This window comes from Schistocerca nitens, chromosome 9 (assembly GCF_023898315.1).
Source record: "Schistocerca nitens isolate TAMUIC-IGC-003100 chromosome 9, iqSchNite1.1, whole genome shotgun sequence".
In the NCBI taxonomy this organism is placed as follows: Eukaryota; Metazoa; Arthropoda; class Insecta; order Orthoptera; family Acrididae; genus Schistocerca; species Schistocerca nitens.
The window spans coordinates 341,767,818-341,784,346 of NC_064622.1; the positions used below are offsets into that span (position 1 = coordinate 341,767,818).

The window sequence follows — 16,529 nt, forward strand, 5'->3', positions numbered from 1 at the left end:
ACTTTCAGAATGTGGTGCTACAGTAGAATGCTGAAGATTAGATGGGTAGATCACAGAACTAATGAGGAGGTACTGAATAGAACTGGGGAGGAGTTTGTGGCACAACTTGACTGGAAAAAGGGATCGGTTGGTAGGACACATTCTGAGGCATCAAGGGATCACCAATTTAGTATTGGAGGGCAGCGTGGAGGGTAAAAATCATACAGGGAGACAAAGAGAGGAATACACTATGCTGATTCAGAAGGATGTAGGTTGCAGTAGTTACTGGGAGATGAAGAAGCTTGCACAGGATAGAGTAGCATGGAGAGCTGCATCAAACCAGTCTCTGGACTGAAGACCACAACAACAACAAACAAATAATGACAAATCTTCTGGTAAACCTTCCGGGATGTAAGGTCGTGGTCCATGAAACTCTTCAGCTCCTAACGTTTCGTCCAGAGCTGCGCTGGACATCTTCAGAGGGGTGTTTCTCCTCCGGTGAGTCTTGCCGACTGACGGGTCGGACGTCTGAGAGCGACTTATATATTTTAGAAAGTGGGCGTGGACAGAGTTACACGTGATATGCAGAGATAATCTTTGTCAGAGATAAAACTTAACTATCGATCGTAATCTCGTCACTGATAAAACTGTATAGCAATTCTGTAGTGCTACTGTCCAAATATCACTAAGTTTCATGGTCTCTTCTTTCCGATTAAAATTATCCCTATATTTATATATTTCAATTGCTTCTCTACAAAGCCGTGGGTAATATATAAACATAGGGATAGCATCTGCGTAACACTTACGTGTTGTTCGAATTTACCGGTAACAAGTGTAGCAGCTCGCCTCTAATTTGCTTCAAGCCTTCCTTCAATCCGACCTGATTGGTACGGATCCCAAACACTCGAGCAGTACTCAAGAATAGGTCGCACCAGCGTCCTGTGTACGATCTCCTTTGCAGGTGAACCACTCTTTCCTAAAATACTCCCAATAAACCGAAATCTACCATTCGTCTTCTCTACCACAGTTGTCACATGCTCGTTCCTCCTCATATCGCTTTGTAGCGTAATGCGTGGATATTCTAAACCACTTGACTGTGTCAACCAGGACAATGGTAACACTGTATGCGAACATTAAGGGGTTTGATCTTCTTACTCATCTGCATTAACCTACATTTTCCCACATTTAGGGCTAGCTGCCATTCGTCACACCAACTCGAACTTTGGCTATCCCCACAGTCATTCAACTTAGACACCTCACCGTACACCATGGCATCATCCGCAAACAACCGCAGGTTGCTGCCCACTCTGTCCGCTACATAATTTATGTGTATGAAGAATAACAGCGGTTCTATCACACTTCCCTGGGGCACTCCCGACGATACCCTTGTCTCTGATGAAAACTCGCCGTCGAGGACAACATACTCGGGTCTATTATTTAAGAAGTCTTTGAGCCACTCACATATCTCTGAACGTGTTCCATATGCTCTTACCTTCGTTTACAGCCTGCAGTGGGGCATCATGTCAAATGCTTTCCGGGAATCTAGAAATATCGGATCTGTCTGTTGCCCTTCATACATAGTTCTCAGTAAATCTACCGATTTCCATCCCACTCTCAGAATTACTTATACTGGTGTGACGATTTTTAAATTTAGGAATGCATGTTGACTGTTCTGTTTCTTCTTTTTTGTTATGCACTGAGGTTGTGTTCGTCTTCCGTTCGGACGTTTTGTGAGTGAAAAAGTCGATTTTTTTGTTTGTTTTCTTTATGTGTGTTATCAAAATTAGTACATGTTGGATGTTTTGTGTGTTTCAACTAATGCTGTTGTGAATATTTCGGCCTTAACATGGTTATTTCATTTGATGTTATATTGCCATGGTATGTTCGTGCAGGTTCGGATTTTGTGTGTTACGCAAGCGATGTTTTTGTGTGTTTTCCAATACTTTTTCCCCTGTCTATGGTGGACCTGATGACAAACATAGTGCGTCGTTCTGACTTAAATTATTGCAGCTGTCGTTTGACTAGTAGGTTTACCGGTACACGTTCCACTTCCGTGGACGGGTTGCCATTGGTAGCTATGTCTGTTGCCTCTGTAACGTTTTTGTTGCATGATTATATTTTTAGTGTGGTGGTAACGTTTTTTGGTTGAGTTAGAGTTGTAGCAAGTTGTTAGAGGTCTTTCTTGGCGTTTTACTTCTATATCTGTTATCGTTTTTTGGTTTGGCGGAGAGAACAGAGATGTTTGTGAGAGTGATGATACATTGTCGCATCCGATGCTGTCACCTATCCGGGGAAGATTTAGTTGCCCGATTAGTACCTAGGAGCATAAGCAGTGATAGGGGAATAGACGAACCTGTTGAGGTATCAAAGGATAGTTGTCCCGTATAAGCGGACTAGACGTCATCACTTCCCCCTGTGATCCTCCTTCCCTTGCGATCCTCAGGTGCGATAGAAACTCTGGCATCATATGCCGAGTGCCAGAGATGTTTCGTAGTCGCCCTCCCGTGCAAAGCCTGCCACGCGGAGCCCTGACACGGCCGGCCGTGCAGCGAGATCGTGGCGACCGGTTCTACCGCGCCTTCCACCGTCTGTGGCTGCCGGCTCAGAAACGTCCCTATTTGCAGATTCAGGCGGAGGCGGCGAGGGCGGCTCAGCGCCACGACGTCTGGGACGACGCCGACGGTGAGTAGTCCGGCTTCCACGGCGCTTTGCCTTCTCTTTACCTTTTTGTGCCTCTTTAACTGCTAATAGTCATGTTACCAGTGCTGTTTTGTCGAAAATTCGCACGGTGAGACCGTGGCTGTGAGAAAATAAGTCAGTTGTTACAGTAAAGTAAAAGTAGCAATAAGTTACCGTTAATAATGCTATTTATTTACCCTCCGTTAGTAACATGAATAAACACACCTTTCAATGGTAAGAGGGGTGACTCGTCACCCCAAAGTTTTATTTTGCATATAATTACAACTTTACAAAACCCTTATCATTTAGCTACAATATAGCAGGTCAGCAACTGGGAGCAGTTAATTCCATAAATTATCTGGGAGCACGCATTAGGAGTTATTTAAAATGGAATGATCATATAAAGTTGATCGTCGGTAAAGCAGATGCCAGACAGATTCATTGGAAGAATCCTGTTGTGTACATAGTTCCGCGTAGTCAGCGCGTACACAACTTTCCCACTAGACCGCGCCCCGCTAAGCACAACAGCGCAGGCGCAGCGCTCGTCCGTCTCCGCACTACGAGATGGCGCTGTCTTAGAGACGGACCAAATTCTGCTTCCGCCGATCCGCGTATTAATATGTAACGCAGCCAATGAGATTGCTGCTAACGTAGAACCTTTTCTCCTCGCGGATCACACTCGCGCAGTGATACCTGAACGCGCGAGGTATTATAACGAGTGTACAGGCCTCCGATTAGTCAATCTGCATTAGTCTGCACCACCATGAAGAGAAATGTATAGACACCTTGTCAAGTATCAGAGATACTTGACAAAGATAAGGTACCAAGATTAACGTACCAAGACCAAAGGAACTTCAGATGGTCAATTGTAAATAGCATCCAGAACAAGTTAAGTTATTTTTATGCTTGTTATTATTTTAATAAATGTGTGTGAAAATTAATCAAGTTCTGTTTAAAGTTGGTCACCGTCAATCTGCTACTCTAAGCGTGCAAGTGGCATTTCTATCGTCTGACCTAACGGCAGAAGATAAACACGCCACGATAAGACAACGAGACATATTGCTGACACTCGCGTAGTTCGCTAGAGCGACAAGTCAAATATCTGATGGTGTGTGTACTGAATGTATTACAGTACGTACACTACAAATCCTAAGAAAATGCAATCCGAAAACAAAGTAAGTAGGTTACAGTACGCTTGTTCGCCCACTGCTTGAATACTGCTCAGCAGTGTGGGATCCGTACCAGATAGGGTTGATAGAAGAGATAGAGAAGATCCAACGGAGAGCAGCGCGCTTCGGTACAGGATCATTTAGTAATCGTGAAAGCGTTACGGAGATGATAGGTAAACTCCAGTGGAAGACTCTGCAGGAGAGACGCTCAGTAGCTCGGTACGGGCTTTTGTTGAAGTTTCGAGAACATACCTTCACCGAGGAGTCAAGCAGTATATTGCTCCCTCCTACGTATATCTCACGAAGAGGCCATGAGGATAAAATCAGAGAGATTAGAGCCCACACAGAGGCATACAGACAATCCTTCTTTCCACGAACAATACGGGACTGGAATAGAAGAGAGAACCGATAGAGGTACTCAAGGTACCCTCCGCCACACAGTCAGGTGGCTTGCGGAGTATGGATGTAGATGTAGAACGAAACTTGATCTGTTTAAAATCATTAACATTCCTATTAACATATAAACAGTTTACAGTAATTGGATAACAATTACTAGGAAATTGTTCTTAAAGAGAAACAAATTATGCAAATTGCTTTTCTGTGATCATTTCATGCAGGCCTACAACATTTTACACAAGCTAATTTCACTTTTCTGTCATCTCTAGGGAGTACATGACACCTTGCTTGCTTATGCAGTTTTGTGGGCCTCTTTTTCCTGGTTTGTGGGTCCTTTGTTCTCTTCGTTCCTTTGTTGCTGCCTGGTCCAGTATTCCATAAAACTTCCGAAGTGGACAGCATAGTGTACTCCTCGAAACAGAGTACGCATGTACCATTTTGTTAAATACGTGCACACCTTCTTTCGTACTATTATAAAATTCAGTGATTTCAGGTTTATTAGTGGTCTGGTGAACATCTGGAGCACTATGCATTGTAGACAAAAGAATGACAGATTTCCCTTTTTAGGAAGGAAGGAGACAAGTGTTTTTTTTTCTGATGAAAAGCAAATTGCGACCCTACTACTTTCTTCTTTCTGTTGGGTAGGAAACTTGGTGGAATTTCCGCCTTATTTTTCCTCAACGTATCAAGTAGATTCAGAAGGATGTAGGTTGCAGTAGGTACTGGGAGATGAAGAAGCTTGCACAGGATAGAGTAGCATGGAGAGCTGCATCAAACCAGTCTCAGGACTGAAGACCACAACAACAACATCAACAATTGTCAAATTCTCTTTCAGCAACATGTCTGCCAAAGGTATAGATGTGAACCAATTGTTAAAAGTGATATTTCGACCTATCCCACGAATAGTCCTGGACAGGGTTTTCACATAGTATGTTGGCAGACTCTCATTTGTGTTTCTGTTCTGCTTCCCAACGTATGGAATAGCATCTATCATACAATATGTTCTGGCGACACCCATTGTAACTATTTCGATGCCATATTTATCTGGTTTCGAGGCAATGTAAACACGGAATGGGTGTTTGCCACGAAATCCTGAAAGCTGCTCATCGATTGTTATATATTTTGAGGAGAGTAATTTGAGCGGCAGTTATTAAGGAAAGCTGTCCAGAGCTCATGAATAGATGAAAATTTGTCGTCCTTATTTCTCTTGGTCTTATCGAATATCAGACAATTCAGAAGAAATTTGAATCTCATTTGAGACATAATACATTTGTACACAGATGAGGCAAACCACATTTCTTCAGTTTTAAGATGACCATCTTTTCTGCTACCTGACATATAAAGCAACCCCATTAGGGCACATATTTCTTCCTTGTCCGTATCACCAAGAAATCTCTGGTCAGTATATGCACATTTTTTCTTTGGATCTCCTCATTTGTATGAGCTACAATCATATCAACTGTTCTTGTCTCTTCGAGAGCATCTACCTCTGAGTCAATGTTTTGAGCAAAATTAACAGCTTTATGAATTTTTACAATGTTTCTGCTTTGGGTTTTACCTTTCTTAGGCGGTATTTTAGACCATAAAAATCCATTCTCCCCCTTGATTGTGTTTGCTGATGATACCACCTCCTCATCACCATCTTCTGACCCTGTAACTTCAAAATCAGAACTATGTTCAGATTGTATTTCCATATTATCTTCCTCGCTTGTAAATAAGTCATTGTCTTCCTCCAAAACACATCTCACAAAGCCCTCAAACCTTGGATCATTCACATTTACAGATTCCATACTCGAAAAGCTTATGAAATCTAGGAAATATATTTCACCTACGAAAATGGTAACCTATAACCCTAAGAACTATTTGATCTCTGACTGATTTATACGACAATGGCGAAAGAATACAAAAGTCTGCCAGAAAAAATACCATTGTTGCCAACTTAACAGAAGAAACAAACTATCACTGGGGTGATGATGCTTCACCCCTGTTGCGAACAGAAAGCTGTGATAACTGTTTCGAACCGACATGTTCAGCATCTGACGACTGTTACCTTGTAAAATTACGTGTAGCTAATCCCGTACGTGTAATGTTAGCAAATATGCGTCGGGCGAAAATCCCTCCGATGGTGGCGGTCTACAGGAAAAGACGACGTAAGAAGAAAAAAGACCACCATAATTCGACCTAACAATGAATTAAAGCAGTTCTTTCAGCTTATCTGGTCTACCTAGGAAGAAGAGTATTTTTGGGCCACACATAATATTGAGGGACATTTCATAAGTAACGCCCTTCTTACTTCCTTTCTTTTTTTTTTTACTCACACGTTTTACTTTTATTTTCAATATATCATTACAATCGTTCTGTATAGTCTCCTTGCTTCTCTGTGACTGAATGCCAACGTCTCGGAAGCTGTACTATTCCATCCATGACACCACTTCTGTTCATCTGTTGAATGACTCGGGTAACTGTGGTAGAAAGCTCTTCAAGAGAAGGATAACGTAGTCCACGAATAGGTTTTTCAACGTTGTGAAAAAGTCGAAGTCTGGTGGACTCGTGTCCGCCCGCTGTAGGGAGGATGCGGCAAGACTTCCCATTCGTATTTGGCCGGTTTTTGTGTTACAGCGTTGCAGTTATGCGGTCGAGCATACTCGTGGAGAATGGGTGGCCCATCTTTGAGCAACTGAGGTCTGGTTTTGTGAATTTTTCTGCGCAAGTTTTGCACGGAGTTACGATAATGCACTGCTGTGACACTTCTTCCACATGGGGCTCTACTTATCATGGTGATCATAAGCAAAACTCAACATTTGCTTTAACTTTGACTAAGCGCGTCGAAATTTTTTTGGGCGTGGAGAATTTGAAGGTCTTCACTTACTGGACTGTGGTTTCAACTTCAGTTCAAAGTCTCATCGATAGCGACAATTCGACACAAGAATCCATGACCTATACGGTCGGATCGTTGTTTGAGGCCGGCCGCGGTGGTCTAGCGGTTCTAGGTGCTCAGTCAGGAACCGCGCGACTGCTCCGGTCGCAGGTTCGAATCCTGCCTCGGGCATGGCTGTGTGTGATGTCCTTAGGTTAGTTAGGTTTAAGTAGTTCTAAGTTCTAGAGGACTTATGACCACAGATGTTGAGTCCCATAGTGCTCAGAGCCAGTTGTTTGAGCAAGGTTGCAATCTCCAGGCGTTTTCGTGTCTCTTCAGCAGTCAAACAGGTTGGGACCCATCTCGCAGAAATGTTTCTCTTCTTCAAATAATTTGTCAGAATACAGATGTTAGGGGAATTCCCGTGGGTTTAGAGTTCCTCACTGCGCACTGCGATCTTCTTAAAGAGCCTCTGCCACAAGTGTTAAACATTGTTCCTCTGTTGACGTTTTTGGCCTTCCGAGTTTTGGATTACCGTCCGTGCTCATACGACCACCACGAAAACGATTAATTCAACGTGAAACTGTATTACGGTCCACTGTAAACTCACCACAACTTCACTTAACGCACTGTGGATTTTTGTCGGGTTTTTGCCGCGTAAAGTTTCGATGCTGATGTATGACTCTGGTCTTCAACAGTCACAGTACCCGAGACCCCTGCAGAGTCCATTTGTACCTCTCGCCAATTTTATGTTAGAATACACAACAAAAAAACAAAGACACATGCTTCTTCCTCAAGCTCCCAACTGCATCTGAGTCATTTTCGTTGTTGTTGCTTCAAACAATCCACAGTAATAACAACCTGTGCGTTATTATGAACTGTCCCTCAAACTTAACACTAACAATAACCGCCGAGGAAAAAATAAAAAAAAGGAGAGGAAAAAAAGGGGGGACGGTAGGGATCTTTATTCTAAAAAAGCTACATGGAATTAATTAGACCTTTTATCTTTGATATTTTATTAATAATTTTGTACGCTAGTAATTACAAATCATAGAAGTAATCCGACATTTGACTCTGAATTTGGCAAACTCATATATCAGTGCCAGGTTCGATCGATGTTGCTACACCTCTCAGGTTGCCGTGAAGATGTTCACGTGAGATTTTGGTACTATTTTCACTCTTTGCGTGCTTTACTCTTGAAAGTAGCTGTTCACAGACGTACCAAAAAATCCATTATAGAGACGTTCATGTTCAAATGTGGTTCTTACTTGCTACAATGGACGTGAGATCAAATTAGCAGATATACAGTGTTGTTAGATAGCGAACATTGGCAGCAGTTGCAATCTACATGGTGATTTCTACCGACTTGTAGTGAAAAACGTTCTTTACCACAACTGTACAGAAATGACAGAATTTCCTTGTATTTCCATAAGGGCCGGTTATAAGAATGATTCTCTTAGGGTTCAAGTGCTGCACGGTCGTCAATGTTAACGGAATGGACCAGCGAGAGAACAGCATTGTGTAGCGGGAGTTTCAAATGGAAAATATTCAATTTATCACAACTTTACGTAAACCGAAATCTTTTTTTCTTTTTTTAAATTTTGATCCAGTCGTGTGATGCTCACTTTTTGGGCCGCATATCAAGGGGAACTTACGAACTGCCCTCTTCGATTTTCTGGGTACAATTCCTTTTTTTACATAAACAATTTCAAGGTATTGCTGATAACAGTTAAGCTTTGCATCAACATGTGCTCAACATTATAGTCCATTGCATTTCAACGTAATAAAAGACTTTTAGCAAAGAAAATGAAAGTAGCCGAGTAAATGTTCTATAAGCCTTGTAATAGTGAAGTTGCGGGAACGATTCTCGCTATTAGTAACCTTTTTTTATTTGAACTGCATTTTAGCAAATTTTGGACAAGAAGAGAATAGTAGCTTTAGAAATGTGGTGCTACAGAAGAATGCTGAAGATTAGATGGGCAGATCACATAACTAATGAAGAGGTATTGAATAGGATTGGGGAGAAGAGGAGTTTGTGGCACAACTTGACAAGAAGAAGGGACCACCGGTTGGTAGGACATGTTCTGAGGCATCAAGGGATCACAAATTTAGCATTGGAGGGCAGCATGGAGGGTAAAAATCATAGAGGGAGACCAAGAGATGAATACACAAAGAAGATTCAGAAGGATGTAGGTTGCAGTAAGTACTGGGAGATGAAGCAGCTTGCACAGGATAGAGTAGCATGGAGAGCTGCATCAAACCAGTCTCAAGACTGAAGACCACAACAACAACATTAGCAAATGGTATCAAAATTTTCTTTAAAGACAAAATCTCTAAGTACCTAATTGCAAGAAAACGAGGATATTCATAATCAAAGTTTGATACATAAATACGTACTACTGTGTAATCTCTGGAAATGGAAAAAAGAAGTTCTCTACCCGATATTTCGCACTTTTGTACCGTTGTTAGTTTATTGTCTATTCACATTTTCATGTGATTAGGAAATTAGGAGAAAAAGGTGTTATTTTTATTAAAATTATGATTAAGTATTTTTAATTTAGTATTTTTTAATTAACATTTCCATTAAATAATACAAAATTCAAATGAAAGCAGAAAAAGAATATTACTACCGAGAATGTAACAAATAGTGGACCATTGGGCATACTGGAACACAAAGTGCCCATTGGTCTCCTTATCTTAAAGTACAAAGCTCAATGTCTTCCTTATCTCCCCAGTCAAGAGGGCGAATTTCCTACCTTTCCCGAGCCAGAGGATCCATTTTTCTCTTGTGTAAATAAACCAGCTACTTAGTCTAGCCTTCTTATCTCTCATTGCTTTTATTAATGCCCTGTCATGTATGTGCTATAAATTATCGTCCCCCCCCCCAGGGGGTCCACAACTCTTTTGTGGATACGTGCGTGGCGAGCACGGGGCCCCGAGCCATTGCAGCCTTCTTTCTCTCCCGGGCTGCATTTCCTTTTCCTTCCCCTCCTTTCCCCTCCATGCTCCTTTCCCCTCGCCCTCTCCTCTCCCACTATTGGTGTCCTTGCTTATGTTGGCCCCGCTATCCTCCTGGTTCTGTTGGTTTAACTCTCTGGCTTTGTTGCGTACTTATCTCCTCTTTTTGGCATTCCTTGGTCCCCCTCTGGGGTTTGACCTCCATTCCAAAATTTCTCTTCCGTAGTGTGAGCCATTTGGGGAAGAGCACCTTACCTAGTGTCTCCGACGTGCGCCCTCCTAGTACATTCCACCTTTTCTTTCACGTCGTGGTCTGATGCTAGGGTGCATAGCCAGCACGGTAGCCAGCCCGTGTGGTGGGGTCGCTATGTACCCTTTTGGTTGAGCCCCCTGAACACACAGGGATCACACTTCTGATGCCTGAGCTGTGACCTCCTCATGCATGCCTTGGAGTGGTTGCTCGTCATCCTGGAGCATCGGAACTCCCGGCAATGGCCGCCATGCCAGACGGCCCTTGCTGTGGCTGGGTGGCGCCCGTGAGGAGAGCCCCTGATCGGAGTGGGTGGTATCAGGGCGGACGCTATGCAGATGAAACGCATAAGGGTCCAAAACTCTGGCCGTTCTGCGGCCGTCTCTCTGCGTGGTACTGATTCCTCAAGTGCTGCTTCTCTTGCCCCTTCGGCCTTCCCTTCCATGGCTACCCCCTGGGAAGAGGGTCAGGCCCGTCGTCTAGGGGCAAAACCTTTCCCCCGTTATCTAGTTTGCACCAGGACTGATGGAGATACTTTCACCAGTGTCAAGCCTTTATTCTTTGTGGAACACATTGAAGACAAGTTTGGCGAAGTGGACTCCCTGAGCAAGATGCGGTCGGGTTCGTTGCTGATTAAAACTACTTCAGCTGCCCAATCTGCGGCCCTTCGTGCCTGTACCCATCTTGGCCCAATTCCTGTGTCTATTACCCCTCACCAGTCTCTAAATATGGTACAAGGTGTGATTTTCCACAGGGACCTCATCCTTCAAACTGATGAGGAACTTCGGGACAATCTCGCACGGCGGGGTGTTCACTTTGTTCGGCGTGTTCAGAAGGGTCCTAAAGATAACCGTATTGATACTGGTGCCTTTATCCTGGCCTTTGAAGGGGATACCCTTCCTGAGAAAGTTAAGATTATGGTCTATCGCTGTGATGTGAAGCCGTACATCCCACCTCCTATGCGGTGTTTTAAGTGCTTGCGTTTTGGCCACATGTCTTCTCGCTGTTCCCAGGACCCTCTCTGTGGTGACTGTGGACGTCCACTCCATGAGGGGAGTCCCTGTGTTCCCCCTCCTGTATGTGTAAATTGTCGTGGTAGTCATTCTCCACGTTCACCAGATTGCCCAGTTTATAAGAAAGAAAAAAAGATCCAAGAGTATAAGTCCCTCGATCGTTTAAGCTACACAGAGGCCCGTAAGAAATATGCACGACTGCACCCTGTGTCTATGACATCAAGTTACGCCTTGGTTACATCTTCCCCCCTTCCCCCCTTCCCCCCCCCTTCCTTACCCCCATCCCGGACCCCACTCCTCCCCCCCTCCCCTGCGGCTCCCACACCTTCTCCTCTGGGTGCTGCTCCCCCTCCCCAGCCGGAGAAGTGTCCCACTCCTTCGGCGTCTGCCAGTCAAGGGCGCCTCTCCCGGGATGCCCCTTCCCGGCACCTTCCAGGTCAAAGGTCTGCTGCCGCGCGGCGACCGCGAGAGCCGCGGTCTGTCGGCCCCCAGGTCGCCCGGTCTCTTTCTGTTCCTGATCTTGCTGCAGCTGGCTCCTTTATGCCACACAGCCCTCCTCGATCTCAGCCTGAAAAGAAGAAGAAACATAAGTCCCGGGACAAAGAGCCTCTGGTGTCACCGGAGGTCCCTTCCCCGACTTCACAACTGGATTCTGACCTGTCGTTTATGGATGTCGCCCCCTCCTTGTCTGTGACGGGTGGGGACCCGGCAGTATGACTGGATTTAGCGTGTTCAGCCCTCATTTAAACCATCGTTCTGTGGTTCTCCAATGGAATTGTAATGGCTACTATCGACACCTTCCGGAATTGAAATCCCTTCTTTCGTCCTACTCTGCAGCTTGTGTGGTTCTTCAGGAATCACATTTTACTGATGCTCACTCACCGACCCTCCGTGGGTTCCGTGTTTTCTGTCGCAATCGGGTCGGACCCTTGCGGGCTTCTGGTGGCGTTTGTACGTTGGTCCGTACCGACATTGCTTGCACGTGGATTCCTCTCCAAACTACATTGGAAGCGGTTGCTGTTAGGGTCCACTTAGACTCTGCAGTCACCGTTTGCAATCTTTATCTCCCTCCTGACAGGGCTCTTACACCTGCTGCCTTAACCACCCTTCTTCAGCAACTTCCTCCTCCCTTCCTCCTCCTTGGGGATTTTAATGCTCATCATCCTTTGTGGGGCAGTGCCTTTCCATCTAGACGAGGTCTTCTTATAGACCAATTTATTGCAGACCACGACCTGTGCCTTCTTAATGATGGCTCCCCTACTCATTTCAGTGCTGGTCATGGTACCTTTTCTGCCATTGATCTTTCTCTTTCTTCTCCCTCTCTCCTCCCTTCATTACACTGGTCGCCACACGACGACCTTTGTGATAGTGACCATTTCCCGTTGATTCTCACGCTCCCTTCGCGCTCCCCGATGGACAGGTTACCTCGTTGGTCTTTCCACCGCGCCGATTGGCCTCTATACACTGCACAGGTCGAGTTTTCTCCCTCTTTGTCGGGTTGTATTGATGACGTCCTACGTGACGTGTCTGACGCGATTGTTCGCGCTGCTAACGTTGCTGTCCCGCGCTCATCTGGACTATTTCGTCACCGGCACGTCCCGTGGTGGAGTCCGGCCATTGCCATTGCCATCCGTGATCGCCGTCGAGCTTTGCAACACTTCAAGAGGCACCCATCCGTAGCCAGCCTTACTACTTTTAAACACCTTCGCGCTAAAGCCCGTTATTTAATCAAACAGAGCAAGCGGATATGTTGGGAACGATTCGTTTCTTCCCTTGGTTCCACTGTCCCTCTGTCACGGGTATGGGCTACACTTCGTTCTCTCCAAGGTTGCCATCGGCAGTCCACCCTACCAGGCCTTCACCTCCCAGATGGCATTTGTACGGACCCATTAGTTATCGCCGAACATCTTGCGACCCATTTTGCAGTGGCATCGGCGTCAGCCTCCTATCCCGCTGCTTTCCTTCATCACAAACAGCAGGCTGAAGCTCTCACCTTATGTTTCACCACTTGTGAGTCAGAATCTTATAACGAACCTTTTACTGAATGGGAATTTCTTTCTGCTCTATCTTCTTCTCATGATACGGCCCCTGGCCCAGATTCCATTCATAACCAACTGCTTCAACATCTCAGTGCTCCACAACGGCAACATCTTCTTCGGGTGTTTAACCGTATCTGGCTCCAGGGTGACTTCCCTTCTCAGTGGAGGGATAGCATTGTGGTTCCTGTCCTTAAGCCTGGTAAGAACCCCCTATCTGTTGACAGCTATCGGCCAATTAGTTTGACCAATGTTGTTTGTAAGTTACTTGAACGGATGGTAGCCCGTCGGCTCACTTGGGTCCTCGAATCTCGGGATCTATTGTCCCCTTACCAGTGTGGCTTTCGAGAGGGACGATCTCCAATCGATTATTTACTTCGCTTGGAATCCGCAGTTCGGCAGGCTTTTTCCCAGCGCCGCCATTTGGTTGCAGTGTTTTTTGACCTTCGCAAGGCCTATGACACGGCCTGGCGCTATCACATCTTACTAACCCTTCATCAGTGGGGTCTTCGGGGCCCACTCCCGAATTTTATCCGCCAGTTCCTGATCCATCGGTCATTCAGAGTTAGAGTTGGTACTGCTTTTAGTTCTCCGCGGACCCAGGAGACGGGCATCCCACAGGGTTCTGTCTTGAGTGTCCTTCTTTTCCTCATTGCTATCAATGGACTTGTGGCCTCTGTCGGTCCCTTGGTCGCCCCTGCCCTGTATGTGGATGATTTCTGCATTTGGGTTAGTTCCTCCTCGATGGCATCTGCAGAACGGCAGCTCCAGGTGGCTATACGGCGTGCCTCTGCATGGACCCTCTCACACGGGTTTCAATTCTCTCCTTTAAAATCGCGGGTGGTCCACTTCTGTCGCCGTACTACGGTCCACCCTGATCCAGAGCTCTATCTCGCTGCACAACGATTGCCTGTGGTTTCACAGTTTCGTTTCCTGGGTCTTCTTTTCGACAACAAGCTCACTTGGTTGCCCCATATCAGACTCCTGAAGGTAGGATGTTTCCGTAAACTCAATGTCCTTCGCTTCCTTGCCCACTCCTCTTGGGGTGCGGACCGTTCTCTCCTCCTCCGTCTTTATCGTGCTCTAGTTCTGTCTCGTTTGGACTATGGTTGTCAAGTTTATGGTTCAGCTGCTCCTTCCACACTGCACGTGCTGGATCCAGTCCACCATCGTGGTATCCGTTTGGCCACCGGTGCCTTCCCTACTAGCCCTGTTGATAGTCTCCTGGTTGAAGCTGGGATCCCACCCCTTTCTGTTCGGCGGTCCCAGCTTCTGGTGTCTTATGCCCTCACTATCCGTTCTTCTCCCTCTCATCCTTCCTATTCTATCCTGTTCCCAGACCATGGACGTCGCCCACCCGACTCCCGCCCTCGGGCGGGTTTACCGGTTGGGCTGCGCCTTGCGTCTCTTTACCGTGATTTTCAACTTCCTTCTTTGTCCTGTCTTCCTCGCTCCCTCCCCTCCACCCCTCCTTGGTTAGTTCCTCGGCCTCGAATTCGGATGGATCTCCGCCGCGGTCCGAAAGATTCCATCCCCCCGGTGGTGTTTCGTTCCTTTTTCCGCAAAATTTTATGGGAGTTTCGGGATGCTGTTGTTTTTTACACTGATGGCTCTAAATCTGCTGATCATGTTGGGTATGCCTTCACGTCCTCTGTTGGAACGGAAAATCATCTGCTGCCACCTACATGTGGGGTGTTTACTGCGGAATTGATGGCAATTTCCCGGGCCCTTACCTTTATTAAACAATCCCAACACAACCGCGTTTTGTTATGTACGGACTCGATGAGTGGCCTTCTTGCTATTGACCGGTGTTTTTCGCGCCATCCCTTGGTCTCTGCCATCCATGACCATCTCGCTGATATTCACCATGCTGCTTGTTCCATTGACTTCCTATGGGTCCCTGGCCATGTGGGTATCCCGGGAAATGAGCTCGCTGATCGTTTGGCTGGGGGAGCAGTTACTTACCCCCCGTTTCCTGTAACCCCTCCTGCAGCGGATTTACGGCTTCACATCAAATCCCACTTCGCGCAGTCATGGGCCAATTCTTGGGAGGCTACTCCACTGTCTAATAAACTTCGTGCAATTAAGGTGACACCAGGCCCATGGCGTTCTTCCTTTCGCCTCTCCCGAAAGGACTCGACCACACTGTGTCGTCTCCGCATTGGTCATACCAGGCTGACCCATGGTTTTCTTTTGCGTGATGAGCCACCCCCGCTCTGTGGTTGTGGAGCCTTCCAGTCAGTGGCCCACATTTTGGTTGAATGCCCCCTTCTTTTGGCTCTGCGTACTAAGTACAGACTCCCCCACACTTTACCTTTGATGTTGGCTGACGATTCCCGGATGGTCTCTCTGGTTCTCGGTTTCCTCCGGGAGAGTGGTTTTTATTCTCAGTTTTAAGGTTTTTAATCTCCCTGGTGTTGGGGCAGGGCGGTGAGTGTTTGGGTGTCTCCCACTGTAGGCAGTGTTCAGAGATTCCCGATTCACCTCCCTGACCGGAATCCTCTTTTCTTCCCCTTTTACTCTTTTTTACCCTTTTTTCAGGCTTGGTTAGTCTTTTTATTCCCATACGTATTTTCTGCATTATAGCAGTTATACCTTTTAAGTCACAGGTGGTCTTGCCTATGCTGCTTCAGCATAGTGTTGGGTTCGTTCTCTTGCCGACTTCCCTCATTTGTTTTTACCAATGACAACGTGACTGCCCTTTACGTTTTTTCCCTTTTTCCGTTTTATTGTTCTGACTTTTCTGAGATGTCCCGTTAGCAGAATGGAGTATATTTGAAACAAGGGACTGATGACCTCGCTGTTTGGTCCCTTAAACCTCAAACAACCAACCAACCAACCAACCAATTATCGTCCAGTCAGTTTATTTTTGTTACAGAATTTCTGTTGGTTATTGCCTGTTTTATTAGTATTATTTATTACCGTTCTGTGATTTATTACTTAAGTATGTGATGATTTAACACCCCAAAAATGGCTGCCAAGATTTAGCCTTGGATAAAAATGGTGAGAAATAAAAAAATACAGTTGGGAAACTCTTGCACTAGTTATTTCGCAGTTATTCTACTGTAATTTATTTCTCAAAAATGGCTATCACGGTTATTTTCCTTCGCAATAGTAGTTCCCTAGTGGAAAATTTAAAAAAAAAATGTGGGAAAATCAAAGAGGTGTTATCCTGTTGACCAGGAAAGCTGA

At 45.6% G+C, this 16,529-nt stretch overlaps 1 protein-coding gene across 4 annotated transcripts in view; it reads left to right on the forward strand.

Annotated features, from left to right (window-relative positions):
- Positions 1 to 16,529, forward strand: part of LOC126203965 (protein bric-a-brac 1-like) — a 455,035-nt gene that overhangs the window by 132,233 nt on the left and 306,273 nt on the right. For 2 of the 4 annotated variants that reach the window (XM_049938364.1, XM_049938363.1), the window contains exon 2: positions 2,604 to 2,661. The exons of the other annotated variants lie outside the window; for them this stretch is intronic. In XM_049938364.1, the coding sequence (XP_049794321.1) occupies positions 2,604 to 2,661 (58 nt within the window). The remainder of the gene's footprint in view (positions 1 to 2,603; positions 2,662 to 16,529) is intronic. 4 annotated transcript variants of the gene reach the window in all.